Here is a 20,485-nt window from a genome sequence, read left to right on the forward strand (position 1 = left end):
AACCTTTCACCAAAAATGCCATTTCATCTTTTTATTAGACCTGTATATTAGCCACAGGCCATTTACTTGTCCAATCTCAACTACTGTCCTGTTTTCTATTGTTCATGGGGTGAATACTGTAAAACATATTTAATGTGGATATCAAAAGGTGGATTTTGTCCTGCCCTTCCGTTGTAGAGATAGTCATTAACTTCTATCTTGACTCCTATCCTTTCTCATTCCATTCCCATCATAAGCTCCCCTTCCTAACCTCTCAGAAGCTCATTTTCCCAAAGGTAAGTGAATCCCAATTCTCAATGGCATGGTGTTACATATCTTGTCCCTCCATTGCAGTTTTCTAGAACCAATGTGCAGTTTATCATTGTATCATGCGGAGGTGACAATATGAACGTGATGGTCTTTTGTCGCAAGTGTGCCTGTAGTTTGAGTGTGGGACTTCAGTCTTAAGTACCCTGGAGCAACCTGTTATCTCTTGACCCATAAAGATCCACAGTAGAAACCACCAACTCAAAGTTGGCACTCAGGTCTAAACAAATGTCCCAAGGCGTCTCTCTTTGTTTTGAATGTTTCATGCTCACTGGTTTGGGGAATGTGAATGCATGCGTATGGTGGACAGACACACACACACACACACACACACACACACACAGCATGCTCTGGTGTGGTTTGCCTCTGTGGTGGTTGGGGACAACTGCATGTCTAGGGTGGTTATGCATGATGGTAATATTACCCCAAGTCAATGGAGTCCGTGACACTTCTGCCATGCAGGGCTCCAATACACAATGCCATCCAGCTGGTCAGTTCAGTGGTATACTGTATGTCGTGTCTCCTCTAATGCTGTTTGTGACACGTAGCCTTTTGTTTTCCAGTGGTTGTGAGAGAAGACATAAGAGGAAGGACTCAAAGTTGGACAGAGAGACGAGTTTGTGATCCATTCCCGGCTTCGTCACCGTTCTGTGGAAAATAACTCCTAACGTGCCACACTTGACCACCTCTGAACTGTGCTGCACCATGCGTTCTCGTCATGTAAGACTGTGTGTGTGTGTGCAACTCGTGTAAATCTTTTAGAAACAGTGTTACCCTATGGAGGAACCAACAAACATTAACTGTGATTATTTTCTATGTATGTCAATGTATGGTGATACCAGCAACAGAGGAAGCAAGGAATTCATATTATTATGTCTATCTACCCGTGGGCCAATTTATTACAGATGTAGGATCTTAATTTGAGCACGTTTGCTACAGCAGGAAAATAATCCTGAAGTAACATGAAATGTGTGGATTATAATTAATGGGCATTTTTGTAAGGGCTGAACATATTTTCATAAGGTAAAATTAAGTTTGAAATTTTTACGTGGAAATTACAAAACTTTTTAAACCATAAATACACTACAAATTTTACAAGTATTTTTGCAACAGGGTGATCAAATTAAGATCCTACATCTGTATCAACCAAATAGTTTTTAAAGCAACCTTACTTTTTAATGGAATCGTTTGTATTTTGTATGTTTTTTCTATTTTTTCAACATAGTAATCCTTTAAAAAAATCTATTACATTATACAACGAAAATCTTGTTCATGGAATAATCGATGTGTTTTGTTTTGTAATTTGACATCACTGTTGGGTCTCTGCACTTAACGATATGAAAACAGTATACTGTCTATGTATCAAATTAAAGTGTTAAATGTACACTTTTTTTTCTTGAAATCTCATTTGTAAAATTTTCACTGCCATTTTCCAGAAGATTTGTTGATAGTATTCTTTCTCCATTAGAGTGGGGAGGCAGGCCAGTGTTATATTTCAGGCATTGGGGACCATTACATTCCAGTTAGCGTAGCAGCATAGCCCTGCCATTCTGTACCTATTGGGAATGTGATTCCTATAGGTTTTTAACCATAGACTGACAATGAACATCATATAGTAATTTATAGGATCTCTGGTCTTAACAATCAAATTGTCTTTGAAGTCTTTAGATGACCGTGTAGAGATACAGTGACTTCAGAAAGTATTCACACCCCTTGACTTTTTCCACATTTTGTTGTTACAGCCGGATTTTAAAATGTAATTAAATAGAGATTTTTTTGGTCACTGGCCTACACACAATACCCCATAATGTCAAAGTGGAATTGTTTTTTGAAATTAACAAATTAATTTAAAATGAAAAGCTAAAACGTATTGACTCAGGGAGTTGAATACTTATCTAAATCAAGATATTACTGTATTTTTGTATTATTTTTTTTTACAGATTTGAATTTTATAATTAAATTCATTTTAATCCCACTTTGTAACACGAAATGTGGAAAAGGTCAAGGGGTGTGAATACTTTCAAGGCACTGTGCATGTGTGTTCCACGGGCATACAAATGTGTTTTACCGGCATATTGTTCCAGTCACCCTGTCGGTACGTTTTGTGATATCTTCTCCTGCTTTCCAGTTTGTCTGACACCTACAAAGTGATGTTGTGTTCTGATTCTGAACTACCAGTAACTGTATTTAAACACCTGCACAAAGGTGAATCAAACTTAGCAGTGTCTTTCTACAGGATGTTGTGGTTAATTGATAGAAATGCAATAATAGCTTTGTGAGAAAGGGCAAAATGTAATAAAGTGAAAACTCTTAACGATGTACAATACATAGTATATTTTATTCATGTGTAAAATGTTACTAATATGTTACTAAAAACTTTGAATTGGGGTAAGTGAAAACTTGTGGTTTTTATGTTGTCGACGTCTATCCCATTGTACTGTGTTGTTGATGGATTTTACTTATTAGAGAAATAAGAATGGATCAATATCAATATTAAATTTTGGCCACTTTACATGTGGAAATCTGCCTTAAAATTTAGTATTGATAGCTGAAGACAAGTTTATGTTTAAGAGTTTATGGACTCATCTGTGGAAAATGATCAGTTCAGATATTTGTTGTTCTATTATAAATGTGATTTGTTATACGAGAGAAAGAGAGAGAAATGTAGGAAACAATAAAGTGACTGAAACATCCTTTCATTTGGTGAACGTTCATATCTTGGCCATCCACATCTGATCCAGATTAAATGATACCGACACTCATTAACCCCAAACAACATCACAGTTCAAAACCAAATTGGCAATGACCTTGCTTTCCCCATATACAGTGTTCTCCACACTCTCAATAAAGGAACTGGGTCCCTATCCTTGGCATTTGAGGAGCTGGGTGTCCTCTGGCTTTGGGGTGAGGTGCAGGCTGGAGTTGTCAGCCTGGATCTCGCCCCCCACACCCACTAGGGTGTAGCGGGTGTGGGCCAGCTCCTCTGGGTCCATCCCCCTAGCCTCCTCCCAGCTGGGCATGGTCAAAGTGGAAGCGAACCAGTTGCTGGTACTCTGCCTGAACACGCCGAACCACGAAATCTGAAGAGGTAGACAGAGAATATTCACAACATATTAGAAATGTCCTTAATTAAAGAAATAATACATGCTAATACGCACCATACTCTACTTGTGTAGGTTATCAAGGAGAAAATACATCTACCTCAGTGGAGGCTGGTGAGGGGAGGACGGCTCATAATAATGGCTGGAACGGAGTCAGTGGAATGGCATCAAACATATGAAAACCACGTGTTTGATACCATTCCAATCACTAAAATTCCAGGCATTATTAAGAGCCGTCCTACCCTCACCAGCCTCCACTGACTTGTACTACATGGTGTACGAAGTGTAACTGCAGTCTTTTTTAAATGCATGTGGTTGAGGTTTCTGTTCTGTGTGTGATGACTGCATACACATCACAGGAGGTTGGTGGCACCTTAATTGGGGAGGACGGGCTCGTGGTAATAGCCAGAGCAGTATCAGTGGAATGGTATCAAATACATCAAACATATGGTTTCCATGTGTTTGATGCCATTCCATTTGCTCCATTCCAGCCATTATTATGAGCTGTCCTCCCCTCACCAGCCTCCTGTGAATACTCATTATACGGTATGTGCGATTGTGTGTGAGACTGTACACTCTCTTGCCCGCATGCATTATCCCATGCCATGCATCCAGTACATCCTTCTGCCTGATTGTGTGTGTGTGTGTGTGCCTTTGTCATCTCAGACCCTTCCTCCAGTACTGTACCTGGTTCTGTGTGATCCAGCTCTCCTCCAGCTTGTTGCCGTGCTGCTGACACAGCATTATAGCCTTGTTGAGGATGGCGTTAGCCAGGGCCTCGTGGCCCGCCAGCATGTACATGTAAGCTCTGAGGTGCAGCACCCGGGGCGCGTACATCTTGTTGGTCAAGTACTTCCGGTTGAACTCTGTGAAGTGCTGCATAAGAAATACTATGGCTGTTAGGACTGTTCCAGGGAAAACATTTATAATATGGCTGTGTGAGTTTTCTAAAGGTACATTATACACAACTGTGTGTGTGGGGGGGCATGTGAAGGCATATATATATATATATATGAGAGAGAGAGAGAGAGAGCTTGAGAGAAAGACAGATCGTCCAAATGTGAGTGTGTGTGTGTGAGCGTGTGCATAAACCTGTTCATGCATATATTCTTATCCAGAGCAATTATGATTAAGTGACTTGATCAAGGGCACGACGGCAGATTTTTCAACTAGTCGACTCGAGGATTCGAACCAGCAACCTACCTGTCGCTAGGCTACCTGTCGCTAGGCTACCTTCTGTGTGCTCTGGTAGATGGCTTTGATGTGTTGGTTGTGCTCCACCAGGGCCTTTCTGAACAGCAGCACATGACACTCCAGGAATATGACCATGCCGTTGATGGAGTGGATGGATGAGGGAGCCTGTCGGGTCACTCCACAGGCCTTGGTGTAGAAGAAACAGGCCTTCTCCCACTCACACAGACGGGCATACCTAGGCCGAATGACACACACACACACACACACACACACACACACACACACACACACACACACACACACACACACACACACACACACACACACACACACACACACACACACACACACACACACACACACACACACACACACACACACACACACACACACAAGATAGTGGGGTGGACTAGAGTATAGCGTCGGGCTGCATTTTGAAAGGCACAACATTGTAGAACGTTCAGCTAGAAATATGTTATGTAGAACAGAAATGCCTCTCTGGCATGTAGAGAAAAGAATCATGTGCACTCTATTTATAACACTTCTGTCAGTCCACTCACCACAGAGCCAGAGCAGAGTAGAGGTTCATCATCAGACTCTTATCAGCCACCAGGTTAGGGTCTGACTGGGACTCCTCCACAAAGGTGTAGCACTCCTCAAACGGACGGAAGGCAAAGCCTGGAACACACACCATGAGACCCAATCTATGCTAGTGGTCCTCTGTAGCTCAGTTAGTAGAGCATGGAGCTTGCAATGGCGGTTCGATTCCCAGGACCAACCGTATGTAAAATGTATGCGCGCATGACTAAGTCACTTCGGATAAAAACTAAATGGCATTTCTAATTATTATCCATTAGTTCATTAACTAAGATATGTCACGTGGAGATGGTGTCCCACAGTGATGGAATATCCAACTTGCCTGAGTAGAGCAGGAAGTCAAAGCAGCCTGCATAGAACCAGCCTTTAGCCGTGCTGATGCGGGTCCTGTTTCCCAGGTACTCCAGACTCTGCATCAGCTGGACACACTCCTCATACCTGGGTATCATAGCATTCAACAGCAGATTTGATTAATTTATTTTTATTTCACCTTTATTTAACCAGGTAGGCAAGTTGAGAACAAGTTCTCATTTACAGTTGCGACCTGGCCAAGATAAAGCAAAGCAGTTCGACACATACAACACAGAGTTACACATGGAGTAAAACAAACATACAGTCAATAATACAGTAGAAAAATAAGTATATATACAATGTGAGCAAATTAGGTGAGATAAGGGAGGTAAAGGCAAAAAAAGGCCATGGTGGCAAAGTAAATACAATATAGCAAGTAAAACACTGGAATGGTAGATTTGTAGTGGAAGAAAGTGCAAAGTAGAAATAGAAATAATGGGGTGCAAAGGAGCAAAATAAATAGATGGGCTATGTACAGGTGCAGTGATCTGTGAGCTGCTCTGACAGCTGGTGCTTAAAGCTAGTGAATAAGGTACACATCCCAGTAAAAGAGACAAGTAGAAGTAGTGCTTCACCTCTGTGTGAGGAGGAGGGGTGTGTGAAGGACAGCGATCACCAACATGTCCAGGCCCCGGTGGTTCGTCAGCTTGCTGATCTGCTCTGCTCGGAGACCTGAGAAGTGGAACTACTTTCAATACTGAAACTTTTTTGCTATTTATTTCTTCTCTGTCTGTGTCTGTCTGTCTGTCTCGCTTGCTTACACACTTATTTGTTTAAAGCGAACACACACATCCAGTCCTCTCCTCACCATACTGGATGGAGTCGTGCAGGGCTCCGGAGCAGAGCTTGACGATGGAGAGGGAGCGTATGAAGTAGCTGGTGAGGATCAGGCCCTCCATGCAGTCAGGCAGCTCAACACAGGTTCCACACAGCATCCTCTCATAGATCTGACACCGCTCGTCCATACCACTCAGCTGACAGTACTGGAGGTAGTCGATGCACGAGAAGATGATCTAGAGACAGAGGTGGTGTGTCTGAGAGTAAGAGGGATGTGGAAGGGTGTAGGGGTGACTGTATACCAGGGTTCCCCAACTGGCGGCCCGCGGGTGGTTTTATTTGCCCCCCCCTCCCCCCAAGTTTTCTGAGCAAAAAAACATTTTATTGTTGGACAGACTAAAAACACCAGGAAATCAGCTGCAAGTGATTTTCATTTCAGAAATCTGTTCCCAAGTATTCCCACTCGTTATAGAGAGTAACGTGATCGTATACAAATGTAAGCAAGGTTTGAAATGATATGTTTTAGTCAAACATTATAGTGTATCTGTTTGGGATTCTTGTGGTCAATGTGCAGTCTACAAATGATTAGTAATTACAAGAAAATAATTGTCCCGTGGCTGAATCTAGTTGATGATCCCTGCTGTATACTCTCTTAAGGATGGAAGACTTCGAGAATGATGACAGATAATCTGTATTTCCTGATGAATCAATCAATCTCTGAACAGTGTCTCTCTTTCTCCCCCCTCTCAACACACTGAGCCGTGTTGTGTTTGAGATTCCCACTGACCGAACAAACCCATTTCCCCCCTGTTTTCCTGTAAAAAACAGACAAGCAGAGTAAACAAACCACCTTGTTCTCCTGTGCACTCTTCTGGGCTGAGTTCATCTCCATAGTGATGGCCAGCGATGCGTTGAGCATGTTCTTGGGAGCTCTCCTCATGCAGCCGATCTGCCACATGTACGACAGACAGCAGATCTGCTCGTGGAGGAACGCCAGCTTCTTCTCTCTTTGGACACCAAGACAACAACAATAACAACATCTAAACAACAAAACCTTTAAAAAGTGGCGCATGCACACGATTGTAAGATCCCCTCAATTGATGGAGCGCCTACATCACCACTGTGCTAGAATTTATTTTTATAAAAGTTATTACTGTTTGAGTTGAATGCAGATAAATGATGAAATTGTAGGTTGCGGTATGTTGTAGTATTTTGTCGTCAATAAATGGAAAATAGTTGATATTATAGTGCTTGCTGTATATAAAATATCTATATATTCATTTGTTTAATCTTTATAGGGGCTTGTTGAACACAGAACACACCCAGGGTTGTCAGCGTTCTTGGATCTGTAGCACAGACTCTTCATCTTCTCACAGACGTACTTCAGGGACATGGCCACGCGATTCGTAGGGAGACGTCTGTTCAGGAGCCGTAGGGCGCTGGAAAACATGCTCTCAGCCTCCTCGATTTGGCCTGTGTTGTACAACACCTAAATGTACAACAAACTGTACACTTTAGTTTGAGAAAAGCACTATTTATGTATAAATGCAAATCATTATTATCCTTTGAGAGCATAAATAACATTTCAGTGAACTCTTACCTCCCCTCTGAGACGGAAAATACAGGCTCTCTCAAAGTTGTTGATTTTCACTTTGACTTTTGGGTCGGCAGTCTCAAAGGCTGGCTTGCCCACTTTCAGATTATCCAGTATGATCTTGGCTTCGTTTAAATAGGACAGGGCCTGTGAGAGAGAGTTAGAGTATTTCTGTATGCGCGTGAACAGATCAGAAAAAAAGTTTAAAGGACACACACACACACACACACACACACACACACACACACACACACACACACACACACACACACACACACACACACACACACACACACACACACACACACACACACACACACACACACACACACACACCTTGAGGTTGTTGGAGAGGTAGGCCGAGGCTGCGGCGGTCTCTAGCAGGTAATAAAAGGTTTTGGGTACGTCGCCCACGCCCGTGCAGTGGCGCACCATGGGGCACAGCACACACTCCGTAACCTGGGCACACCTACACTTCCTGGTTCTGTCCACTGTGTTGTACTCATTCACCATAGAATCTAGTTTCAACAGGAACTCGTCCTCCTTACTGACACACGCAAACACACAAATACATTTGTTATGGAATCAGCCCACTTGTATTACTGGCCATCTGATCTGGGACCAGGGGTAGAGTATAAAACCTTACCTGTTGGGATGCAAAGGGCTGACCTGGTTCAGTTGTATAGTCTCTGAGAGGTGGAGAGGAGAACAACACAAACAGCACACGTCAAATCAACCCTCAATGGTTCCTTAGATCAGTTGGTTACAGCGTCACTATTGTCAATCTGCATGAGCGTGTGTGTGAAGTGTTTGTGTGTGTGTGTTTGGGCGAGCATGAGTGTTTGCGTCTGTCTCTCAGGGAGTGTTTGTGTGCGTTTCTCAGCTTGCGTGTGCTTCTCTAGCGGAGAGGTCAGTGGGTCCATCACTCACCCTTGGGGAGCCCCAGTGTACTTTGGCCCAGGAACAGGGCCTCCCCAGACTCTTGTATGTTTAGCAAACTCGGGTGGATCTCGATGAGGTTGTTCCCTATAGCCGCCTTGTGCCCGAAGATGAACTCGGCGATGCCGCAGTCCCTGCAGCGGTGGGCCTGCTTAAGGAGGTAACTGGCACACTTCTGGTGGATCTCTCTCTTCTGCTCCTTCAGCCACAGCTCGTAGGCCGTCTCCCTGACCAGGGCCGTGCAGAAACGCATCACCCTGCAGCGCCACACGCCGTCCACACACGCCTTGCCTGACACTTCTGAGAGGGGGGGGGGCGAAGGAGGAAGGGAGAGAGAGATATACATGAGAGTGGGAGAGAGATTTGGGGGGAAGAAGGTAGAGAGAGTCAGAGGGGAGACAGAGAGGTAGAGAGAGTGAAACTTGTCCTTGTCTGCGCTAGCCTCAGCTCCACTACTGACCTTCACGGATGTCTTCTTGGCTGTCCTGGACACAGTAGCAGTTGAGCGCACCCCAGCACTCTGACTCCTTGGTGAGCTGCTGGGTGAACTGCTTGGGCTTGGAGCCGCACTCAAACGTGCCTGACTTGAACAGGGAGGTGAGCGACAGGTTGAGCTTGTCGGGGTTTTCTGACTCTGGCAGGATGGTGATGAGCATCTGCGTGGTGATGGTTTGGCCGATGATGGCAGCACACTTCACCACCATCTGGTCGGCCGGCTGCAGGTGGTCTAGGTGGGCCAGGGCCATGCCTGAATAGAATTCCCTTTTATTAGTAGATCAGTCGGTAGAGAATGGCTCTTACAATGCCAGAATAGCGGGTTCGATTCCCGGGACCACCTATATGTAAAATGTATGCATGCATGACTAAGTCGCTTTGGATAAAAGTGTCCGCTAAATGGCATTTATTATTAGTAGGCCTATAGACATGCCTGAACAGAAAACATCTTTAATGATTTTAGTGTTTTATTTATGAGTAATTTCTATCAAATAAGACTAATGAGATGAGGTTGCATTGTGTTTGGGGGCAGAATGCAGGAACCCTGTACTACACCTTTCAATGTCAGAGGGATGGGAACTTCGTGGAATTTGGCCGCTTCTCCGACAAAACAGACCAAAGCCCGGTCAACAAAATGGTCCAGGTCTGTGATCTTGCGGGATTTCAACATGGATGCCTTGGGTGGCCCTGCAACATGACAGTGTTTCACAAACAAGGGTGTTGATTGGCTTGGAAACCTGCCACTCATATATTCTCAGCCAATAGGTCTGTCCGTTTCACAGACAAGGGTGTTAATAGGCCGGGAGACCTCCCACTCAAGACATTTTCAGCCAACAGATTCATCTTCCTACCCAGCGCTCCGGCCCTGGCGTCCTCCTCTTGCCACACCTGGCTGGGTTTGGAGCTGTGTACCACCAGGGTGGGCTCAGGAAACAGGATGTCTACGTCTTTAGCCTCATTCTCCCCCTCCACCTCCTCGATCACGATCAGATTTCCCAGATACAGACTCTTCAAGAGCTCCTCACAGTAGTATGGAACTCCATGGCTTCTCTCCACCAGGAACCTATAAAACAGATTACACTTTTAATTGATACGTGGCATGTCTTCATAAGGTAACTCCGGCTTCTTCTGCGAGATATTCCTGCACTGAGACAATGACAGCCTTAGAATGAGTCTTAAAAAAATAGCTATACAGTCGACAAGCCAATTCAAAAGTGTACATTCAAATAAATGACTTTTTACTTCCTCTGGAATTCGATGCTTCAGTTGTCTTTAAGGAGTCAAAGGTCAAATTGGGGTGCTTATATTTGTCCTGTTTCACAGTTTCACTGCATGTACAAGTGGGTAACCTGAACGTGTGTGAGGTGTGAAACTCCCAACTCCCCCTGAGACACCCTTGGCGAGTCGATATGTGTAGCGTATGTATATTCACAGTGTGTGTGTGTTTGTGTACACGTACAGCTCCACCTCGCTAGGGATGCGGACCACCCCCAGGATCTGGCAGGCTAGCTGGGCGATGACGGGGGGCTCCAGCCCAGGCAGGTTAAGGTAGAGGGTCCGGGGATCCTTGATGATGTGGCTAAGCTCCAGGAAGGGCCCGCTCTGACTGGTGTGGGGGAGAAGGGCCATACACACCAGAACCGAGGATTTTTCACATGCTTCGAGCAGGAAGGCCAATGACGCTCGATCCACAAAGTGAGCCTGGTCCAGCACGTACACGCACGGCTCGTCCTCGGCGAACTGGACAGACCACACACGCGTAGCTATCACGAATCAATTGAATTCTAAGTCATCAAACAATCAATTGCCACCTAAGTCACGTTTTTACATCATCCACGTTATGTTCTTCTACAGTACCTTGCAAAACAACTCCAGAAAGTAGTTCCTCATCTTCTTGTTCTTCGTTTGGCTGTCCATGAGTGACACATCCTTAGACACAGGAAACTAAAAGCACAGAACAGATCTTACAGAAAAGACCTATCGACCCTCGTTAGCTACTACGAAACAGAGTAATAACTTTTAGAAAAGCAACGTTCAGAGATCCCCACCTACCTTGACTAACAGGATATCATTGAGAAGGCAGAGGTTCTGCCTCATCTTTGGGTCTAGGATCTTGGAGAGGAGGACTCTCTCTCGCTCGGCGTAGCTCTTACAGTTCTGAACTGACATGACGATGGCCAGTAGGGTCTGGAGAGCGTAGTTGGACTGCTTGATGTCCGTCTTGGCCAGCTCAAAAGAGATCACTCTGAAAGAAACGAGACAGAAGAAATGCTTTCCAATCCCCCATTGTTGATGTCTATTTTTCTTTGTCACTACTGGGGTTGACTTACAATGAAATTAAATGACCACAGCTTGGGATATAGCACATATTTGTTGTATTATCAACTAGCCTGGTGTCAGATCTGTTTGTGCATTTGGCATGACAATGACCATCGTAGTTGCCAAGACCTGATCTGGGACCAGGCTAACTAACCAGGCTGATCTGGGACCAGGCTAAACTAACAGCTGGCGCTGACCTGACTCCCTCCTTGGCTGTTCTGTATACCACCTCAGCCAGCAGGCGGCTCTTGCCATAGCCGGTAGGTCCCTCGTAGATCAAAACATTGTTGTAGTTCTTGTGACCAGCAGCCCTGGCCTCCAAGAAGCTCTTCAGCATGCTGGAGTACACCTCGATTTCTTTCTCTCGGCCTAGGGAGCATTTGAGCGCAACATATCATTCAAATCAATGTGATCTTCCACGATGAATGCATGTCATTCATAATCGTCAATACTTGAGAAAACTCACCCAAAAGAGGATATCCCTCCTCTCTCTCAACAGACATAGGTGCTTTACCAACAGTTCTGGAGATGAGATTTTGTTTTATAAGCATGTATGAACCTTTATAATTCCTTATTACAATTGCAATATGTCTCATTATGTAGCTTTTCAATACAAGAAAGCCACAACAATACACTTAATTATCTAACATGACAATAGTACAGTGCTCAATATGAAAGTGAGTACCAGTCAAGAGTTAATGGACTATAAATGATGTTGGTCACATCAGATGGTCGTACATCGGCTGTTTATTGGCCATGAACTGATATAGGACTCCAGGGTTCTTGACTCCCTTCATGGCTTTCTTGGGCAGCTCGCTAAAATAAAACGCGGGCAGCTTTGAGTAGTAACAAGTCTCGCTGTCACATGACACCACCCCGGGGTAGTGCATCATCAGCCGTGCCGCCAGGTTCACCTTACGTCCAATCACTAACGGCAAAGGACACAGAGAGAGTTCAAAGTTCATAGGTCAAACTCTGAACATATTAGTATGTGAGTTAAAATAATATAAAAGAGTCTACAGCGAGTTATAGTAAGGTGGCAGTGGCAAAGCACAGTTCCACCTGAGAGTTCAAGAGGATGTCAAGGGTACCTGTGTATTCATGCCTCACTGGATGTCCTACTACACCACAGAACACTGGGCCTGTGGTTACTCCAACAGAGACAGTCCTGTTGGACAACATTGGACTTTTTGTTAACTATACAACATATTGCACTCAAGTGTAATACAGATGTAGGATCTTAATTTGAGCCAGTTTTCTAGAGCAGGAAAATAGTCCTGTAGCAAAAGGAAATGTGAATTATTATGTGGATTATAATGCATGGTCATTTTTGTAGGAGTTTATACATTTTTCGTAAGTAGAAATTTCAAGTGGAAATTACAAACTTCAGAAGCCTTTTTAAACCTCAAATACACTACAAGTTTAAAATGTCCTGCATTGCAGGAAAATGATCCTGCAATAGGGTGATAAAATTAAAATCCTACATATGTAGCTTGATAAAAATTAAAAGCATGTGGTCCTAGAATGCTAGGATCAAATGGGCCTTACTTGAGGCTGCGGATCTCTTTCTGGCAAAGGTCATGTACTCCATAGGCAGCCTGTAAGGCGTGGGCACTCTCATCCTCCCGCTTGTCCCCAGGGAGCCCAAACAGACAGAGGAAAGTACAGCCCTGCAACAAACTCCTTGTTATTTAAAAACATACAGCGGGTTTGACTGAAGAAGAAAGTCTTGGTGAGTGAACCCATTGTTTCTGTTTAATTGTGTTTGTAGTTTTTCTCATTGCCACCGGGAACAGAGAACTGCTGGGGTGTATTCATTAGTTCACACCGTACCAAAACATTTTGCATTTCTTATTGGACAAGTTCAGGGTTAGTCCCTCCCCGGTTCAGCCAGTTTGTGTTCATTTGGTTCCTACTGAATAAACCCCCAGGATTCCACCTTGAACAAACCACTAACGGACCTTGTCGAACATGAACACTTTGTTGACCCTCCCGTGGTGCTTGACTATCTGCTGACCGATGCCAATGGCAGCCTGGTGGATGGTCATACACTGCTCCTGGTCACTCTCTCCTCCCTTGAACTGCATGTTGACAAACACTATGGTGGCCGGACGCATCTCAGAAAGATACTCCAGAGGCTGGTCGTCGTCTATCTAATGAGGGAGGAGAGGTCAGAATAGAAAACCATGGCTACATTCCAGTGACCGTTCTAGCATACTTATTAGAATGTTTACTCAATACGTTTCTTAATTCTAGGTAAGTAGTAGTGTGGACATTAAAACAGAGCCCACGTTTATACATTCACAAATAGTGATTCTGATTTTGAAAAAACGGACAACTTTTGCTATTGTAAAGAAAGAGGACGGTAGTAGGTAGGTTCTTACCTTCTGCAAAACCGTTTTCATGATGTACATGCGTAACGTTTTCTCAAGCTCGGCGTTTGGCATCAGTCGAGATGCTCTCCTCACACAATCTGTAGACCAAAAAAAGGACTGGTTAGGATGTTACAACACAACCATGCAAGTAGAAATATCACAGACTGATATCTAGCTACTCTCTTTACTGCACCTCTTGCTACTTTTTCATGCTCTACAGACGTTCCTATTGAATCCTGGTACTTCTCAACAGAGAAACTGGGCTCTCGCTTGATGTATCGCACCTGCATTGAATGACAACCATTTACATATAGTCATCTAGAACCACCTGGCTACTTGAAACTGCATTCATCATAACTGTATCCATCCATCCATCCACACACACACCTTCACGGCTCTCTCGTTCTCTATGGGGTCAATGGCGATGTTGTCCCTCTCACATAGTTCCCAGGCGTTAGGTGACAAGATGATTGTGCTGGCCACCGCCAAACCCTCTGCCAGCCGCACCTCGTCTACCGCCCGGCCAATCACCACAAAGTACTGACTGATCTCATCTCCTACGATCACCTTGGAGAGCTTCCCTGCAGATATACCTTGGGACAGCAGAGGAGAAAGGGTATCATATTTGAGGTTCTAGTTGCCTATAAAGTCAAGTGTAGCCGGATAATAAGGGCACAAATTCACAAAGAGTAGAGTACTGATCTAGGATCAGGTCCCCCTTATTCAAATCAAAATCAAATGTTATATTTAGCAGATGTTATTGCAGGTGCAGCGAAATGCTTGTGTTCCTTATGATTTAAAAGGAAAAACTGATCCTAGATCTGCACTCTTTGTGAATACAGGCCCTGGTGTTATAGCACAAACATGTCTCTCGCCTGTATGAGACTCAGACAAGCACCTATTTTAACTTTTAGCTGACAGCCCACTTCAGTCTCCCGGACTCCACACTGGTCCTGGATGTTGAGGCTGCATTTGACTACCAGGGAGATTACTTCACTGAGCTGGACTCTCTCCACCGTCCATAGAGCCAAGATGGCATCGCCTGTGATTAAAAGTTGTTTGGCCATGAAGAGTAGAAAAGCACTGTAGCTAGGAATTGTGATCATGGTGAATCTGTGTCTCAAAGCTGAGAGGGAAGCCTATTGTTACCTGCATAATTCAGAATATCTCCCCCAGCATCAAGGATATCTGAAATACAGGCAACAAAGCATTGCTTGGTAATTTATTTTTATTTTTACTAACTTAGTCTAAGTTAAGTTAACTAACGGTACATCACGTTAGATTGATATTGTATTGCTTTAATAAAAAAACATAGCTAACTTACGACTGACTATTTCCCCAATGTAGCTGTTGAGTGTGCGTGTCAACTCGTCTGCTCCATAGCCTTTCTTGCTACTCAAACTAAATTTCTCGGTCAGATTAGTGAAGCCTAAAAAATATACAAAATGGATTAGTTGACTTCCAGCTAGTGGGTTAGCAAACGTTAGCTAGCTAGCTTCTACACGTAGATCGTCAGGGAATTCCAGCTCATGTTGGCTAGCGAGATAGCTAACGTGGCTAGCTACTGTAGCTAAGGAGATATTACATGGCTTGCCTGATACATCGGCGAAGAGAAGGACTCCATGAAAGTTCTCTGCGTAGGGGATATCGTTGGTGAGGGTGCTGTAGACAACAAGGTCGGGTACATGGGCAGCTATTTTGCTTATTTTGTACGAGTCCTCTATCTCACCATCTCCTTTTATCCAACCCATTTTAGCTGTAGTTTAGGGGCATCATGTTTTTCCGTTGAGCGAATCTGAACGGTCGTTTTTTCCGTGAACGTTCTAGAATTCAGATTTCACTACAAACTGGTTCACCATTTCAAAAAGAAGTAGCTATGATTATTATTATTATTATATAACTAAACGTTACTTGAATGCCATGCATGTTGGTTTCAGAACCACGGACAGAGCTTCTTTGAGACGCAAAACCAGTTTCTCAACTCTAGGCTTGTACATAAACTGCGATCATTGGCACAACAGTTTTTTTCAGCACCATGATCTGAAATAGTTTGGGATTCCATTGGTATGGATGCATGGTTAGTCAAAAACAATACACCAAACACAATGAAAGAGTTTAATTTTGCAGAGCAGGTTTTGATACATATGGGATAAAAACCAAATTCACACAAATGTTACCAGATAATTTTGCACATTATATCTGAGTTTTCACAATGTTCCCTTTTTTTCAACATTACAAATATAGAAAATAATGTTAATTTATAGAAAAATATTTGTATAATTTGACAACTGACCTGATGCATAAATGCACCACAAAGTTAAGGAAGAATACATGATCTGTTTTTTTTTTTTTATCACATAATGTAGAGTAAACAATCTAAGTATTTCCAACATTGTATCAACGTTACAACAATGCTAAGCAGTATGGCTTTTTAGTATGGCTTTTAGTTTTTGTCAAGGCTTATCATTTGTAGCACAGTATCCAAGTTTCTCTTGAACAAGGAAGCATTTGTCTTCTTTCAATGATCTTCTTGACGTTTGTTACTGAAATAAACAATAAACAAAATGATCAAACTGTGACACCATACATTAACACAGTTTAGTGTGTGAGAGTGAGATACAGAGAAAAAGAGTGTGAAAACAATAAATTATTGATCAAAATGGCACCAAATTCACTCGTTTTAATCAGAGCCTTAGTGCACTATATAGGCAATAGGGTCCCATTTCATACAGCTTCTGGTTGTGTTCTGATGTTTACCTTTTCCCTGAGGGTTTGGAGGTCATGACCCAGAGTAAATACTCTTTGGCAGCCAAGCTGTCTAGGACGTTATTCACGTCGCTGGTGAAGCTCCCATCTACATGTCTTCTGCTCATTGGACCATTCATGCTCTCCTCTGCAGATCTAGGTACAGCACACAAGATAACACACGTGTCAGTGGTTCCAAACACAATACTTCCACACACAATACTTCCACACACAATACTACCACACACAGTACTTGCACACAAAATACTTCCACACTCAATACTTCCACACGCAGTACATAATTACTAACCAGGTTGGGTTCAAATTTTAGTCGGCCGAACACATTTTCAGGAAATGTACCCTTTTCTAGTTGCGCCTTATGCCTATTGGGTGATTTCTGAAGTAGTGATCTGTAGCTGTAGTCATTCATTGTGCATTAGAGGACACCTTGGTTCCCTGAACAGCTGTTTATGCACACAGTAACTGTGTAATACGCTCTCTTCCAACCCAGTCAATACAGTCATCCGAGGGGCAAATATCAATAAATGTATCAATAAATACAGAGCATAGTTTCATGGGATTTATTGGGCACGACCACATGAAACAAGCCTTAAGAAAGCAGAAAGCAATGGTGTGGCAATGGATCAATTCGCTAAGTAGTTGATTATCTTTTCTCTCTCTCTTCTCGCGTTAGACATGACACACAAGATGTTGGTACTGTAGGGTGAAGGAAAGCCTACTCTCGTCTGGCCGGTCCTGATTTGAGCCAGGAAACAAAGTCCTTGGCCGCCTGGTCCTGTAGATAGGTGCTCACGTCGCTGGTGTAGGTCCCATCTGCATGACGTTTGGATGGAGCACTAGATGGAGGTAGAAAGGAAATGGTGTGATGGATACAAAACTCCACTCAACCAATGATAGTACTGTGAAATCATTTTGGCTCAGCTAAAAATGGCCTCGGAGTTCTTATAACTGTTTTTCACTAACTTTGCTAGTAAAACATTCAAATAATGTATTTTAAGTGTATGTATTGATACACAAGTTGAGGATACGTTGATAATGAAAATGGATGGGTGGTATTAGTTTTAAAGTTATGAGTAGTGTTAACTGTGTATATGAATATGTTGCTCAGTACATTACTATCCTTTCTCTGTATGTACAAACAATGCCATAATATACATGGTCCTTTAGACAGACGTTTTTTGGATGAAGTTTACATCTGTAATTTCTCCATCCAAATCTTTGATTGTTCTACTCAAGATATACAGTATTCATCACAGTAAAAGTAAAAAAAAAAAAAATGGAACTGTTCTTGTTTCTCATTAAGAAAAATATATTTTTATTTCTCGACCCCACAGTATAATATCAGTCATGAGCCTAAAAATATATTATATTACTCTGATGAAACACTCACCCACTCCTCCTGGTGTTCATAAGCCATTGAACAAAGTCCCGAGCCATCCTTTCTTCCTGGTATTTACTGTAGTGGTTAGAGAAGGTTCCCTCGGAATGTCTCTTCACGTTAGACACGCCCCTCAAATCCTCCAATAGTGAGTCTGCTGTCGCTAAGCTACAGGAGAAGAAGAATCTTTAATGCTGAAATGATGCTGATAGATGCCTCATTATAGTCTAATTTTGATTGACAGTTGCTGTTGGATACATGTTCGTTATGTGTGAAACACTAGTCATTCCGTCTGTGCTCTACGTTGATACTGTACGTTGTGTGCTTTCTTTTCTCTATGATATGTTCTGAAACTATATGTTAAAATATCCCATGGAAAATTGGGATCACCCCCCCATGGAAAATATAACATTTTTGAGCAGAACCTTGAGTTGTCCTCAGCCTCTTGCAGAGGGACTTGCCAACTGCTCTGTACGATGACCAGGAGGAGAACACCAGCCAGGGAGTGGATGCCAAACATTGTGACCTGCAGACAGAACCACAATTGAGTAACTTAGCCGAAGACAGTCATGTCCATTTTACATTGACAAGCCAAAGGCTCCATATCAATCATACGTCCATTGACAAAATCAAAGGTTTTGTTCACAATGGAAAAACTCATCCAGTTTTGAAACAAATTTTACTAAATCAATCAGGACGTGTCCTGGCTGTAAGAAACTCACCTGTTCCTGTTAATGTGCGGGTAGATGAGATGAAATGTGTGTCTGAGAGAGAGAGTCCTCTGCTTCAGTCCTGGTTCCTTGTGGTTGTATCTTGGTGATCTGACTGGCTGTGGGGGTCTTATATAGCATGGCCATGAGGCCGGGTCTGCTCCGGTGGCCCAATCCTCCCACTCTGTTACACCCATTTGTTACTCTCAATCCATTACACATAGGGCCCGTTTGGTTGCATTGGATTAACTCGCAATGAAAGGTCTGTTTAAAATGGAAGATGTGGCATTATCCATGCGAGAAAACAGCTGTCACTTAGGTGTAGAAATCAAACAAGATAACATCCTGTCAAATAGGGGGGGTGTGTGTGTGTGTGTGTGTGTGTGTGTGTGTGTGTGTGTGTGTGTGTGTGTGTGTGTGTGTGTGTGTGTGTGTGTGTGTGTGTGTGTGTGTGTGTGTGTGTGTTTACTGTAAATGGGAAGCTGAGTCAGTGTTTGTGGATTTTATTAACTATGACAGAATCAGAGGTGGAAAATATTTTTGGGGTGTTTATACAGTACCAGTCAAAAGTTTGGACACACCTACTCATTCAAGGGTTTTTCTTTATTTTTACAATTTTCTACATTGTAGAATAATAGTGAAGACACCCAAACTATGAAATAACACATGTGGAATCATGTAGTAACCAACAAAAAGTGTTAAACAAATCAAAACACATTTTATATTTGTCATGTCCTGACCATAGAGAGCTCATATTTTTCTATGGTAGAGTAGGTCAGGGCGTGACTGGGGGGTTGTGTCTAGTTTATTTATTTCTATGTTTGGTTCTAGTTTATTTTTTCTATGTTGGGTTTTTTGTCTAGTTTACATTTTCTATGTTGTGTTCTAGGTTATTTTTTCTAGGTTGGGTTTTTTGTCTAGTTTACATTTTCTATGTTGTGTTCTAGGTTCTTTTTTCTAGGTTGTTTTTTTTGTCTAGTTTACATTTTCTATGTTGTGTTCTAGGTTCTTTTTTCTAGGTTGGGGTTTTCGTATGATTCCCAATTAGAGGCAGCTGGTCATCGTTGTCTCTAATTGGGATCATATTTAAGTTGTTGTTTTTCCCACTAGTGTTTGTGGGAGATTATTTTGAGTTTATGCATGTAGCACCTCTTTGTCACGGTTTGTTGTGTTTGTTTATAGTTTATTGTCTGTCTTGCATAGTTTCACATAGAAATAAAGACGTGGAAAGATACGCACGCTGCGCCTTAGTCTCTTTCATACGACATCCGTGACAATATTTAAAATTCTTCAAAGTAGCCACCCTTTGCCTTGATGACAGCTTTGCCCACTCTTGGCATTCTCTCAACCAGCTTGATGAGGTAGTCACCTGGAATACATTTCAATTAACAGGTTGCCTTGTTAAAAGTTAATTTGTGGAATTTCTTTCTTTCTTAATGTGTTTGAGCCAATCAGTTGTGTTGTGACAAGGTAGGGGTGGTAGACAGAAGATAACCCTATTTGGTAAAAGACCAAGTCCATATTATGGCAAGGACAGCGCAAATAAGCAAATTTAAACAACAGTCTATCACTTTAAGACATGA

The 20,485-nt window shown here is 42.8% G+C and overlaps 3 protein-coding genes across 3 annotated transcripts in view; 1 reads left to right on the plus strand and 2 right to left on the minus strand.

Annotated features, from left to right (window-relative positions):
- LOC106575295 (sodium-driven chloride bicarbonate exchanger) overlaps positions 1 to 2,999 on the plus strand; it is a 37,685-nt gene extending 34,686 nt beyond the window's left edge. Inside the window, exon 25 of the mRNA XM_082963453.1 lies at positions 870 to 2,999. Coding sequence (XP_082819579.1) covers positions 870 to 930 — 61 coding nt within the window. The 3' untranslated portion in view covers positions 931 to 2,999. The remainder of the gene's footprint in view (positions 1 to 869) is intronic.
- Positions 2,996 to 16,002, minus strand: LOC106575294 (adenylate cyclase 10). Its single transcript, XM_014151728.3, has 32 exons — positions 15,643 to 16,002; positions 15,373 to 15,477; positions 15,198 to 15,236; positions 14,947 to 15,090; positions 14,436 to 14,641; positions 14,242 to 14,332; positions 14,058 to 14,146; positions 13,635 to 13,826; positions 13,222 to 13,343; positions 12,765 to 12,841; positions 12,412 to 12,601; positions 12,140 to 12,195; positions 11,871 to 12,042; positions 11,407 to 11,599; positions 11,212 to 11,298; positions 10,814 to 11,094; positions 10,206 to 10,417; positions 9,910 to 10,041; positions 9,320 to 9,607; positions 8,851 to 9,159; positions 8,567 to 8,609; positions 8,257 to 8,467; positions 7,927 to 8,067; positions 7,649 to 7,815; positions 7,177 to 7,333; positions 6,358 to 6,562; positions 6,125 to 6,221; positions 5,521 to 5,636; positions 5,162 to 5,279; positions 4,641 to 4,836; positions 4,095 to 4,283; positions 2,996 to 3,386 (listed from the first exon to the last, which is right to left on the minus strand). Exons 1-32 carry the CDS (start codon positions 15,797 to 15,799, stop codon positions 3,168 to 3,170), a joined length of 5,001 nt encoding a protein of 1,666 aa, XP_014007203.3. The 5' UTR covers positions 15,800 to 16,002; the 3' UTR covers positions 2,996 to 3,167.
- A 147-nt stretch (positions 16,003 to 16,149) lies between these two features.
- Positions 16,150 to 19,057, minus strand: LOC106575340 (glucagon-2). The gene is made up of 6 exons (XM_014151823.2): positions 18,915 to 19,057; positions 18,618 to 18,718; positions 18,205 to 18,360; positions 17,534 to 17,650; positions 16,806 to 16,949; positions 16,150 to 16,591 (listed from the first exon to the last, which is right to left on the minus strand). The coding sequence occupies exons 2-6, from the start codon at positions 18,710 to 18,712 to the stop codon at positions 16,567 to 16,569; spliced, it is 537 nt and encodes a 178-aa protein (XP_014007298.1). The 5' UTR covers positions 18,713 to 18,718; positions 18,915 to 19,057; the 3' UTR covers positions 16,150 to 16,566.
- Positions 19,058 to 20,485: the final 1,428 nt, after the last annotated feature.

The sequence above is a fragment of the Salmo salar genome, chromosome 17 (assembly GCF_965601325.2).
Source record: "Salmo salar chromosome 17, fSalSal1, whole genome shotgun sequence".
NCBI classification, from domain to species: Eukaryota; Metazoa; Chordata; class Actinopteri; order Salmoniformes; family Salmonidae; genus Salmo; species Salmo salar.

Coding starts and splice junctions, on each gene's coding strand:
- LOC106575294 (XM_014151728.3), bottom strand. CDS start 15,799: ATGGGTTGGATAAAAGGAGATGGTGAGATAGAGGACTCGTACAAAATA. Junction 7,816..7,926: donor TTTTCCGTCTCAGAGGGGAG/GTAAGAGTTCAC, acceptor TTGTACATTTAG/GTGTTGTACAACACAGGCCA. Junction 5,280..5,520: donor TGACTTCCTGCTCTACTCAG/GCAAGTTGGATA, acceptor TGTGTGTTCCAG/GCTTTGCCTTCCGTCCGTTT.
- LOC106575340 (XM_014151823.2), bottom strand. CDS start 18,712: ATGTTTGGCATCCACTCCCTGGCTGGTGTTCTCCTCCTGGTCATCGTA. Junction 18,361..18,617: donor GAGGCTGAGGACAACTCAAG/GTTCTGCTCAAA, acceptor CTTCTCCTGTAG/CTTAGCGACAGCAGACTCAC. Junction 16,950..17,533: donor TCAGGACCGGCCAGACGAGA/GTAGGCTTTCCT, acceptor TGCTGTACCTAG/ATCTGCAGAGGAGAGCATGA.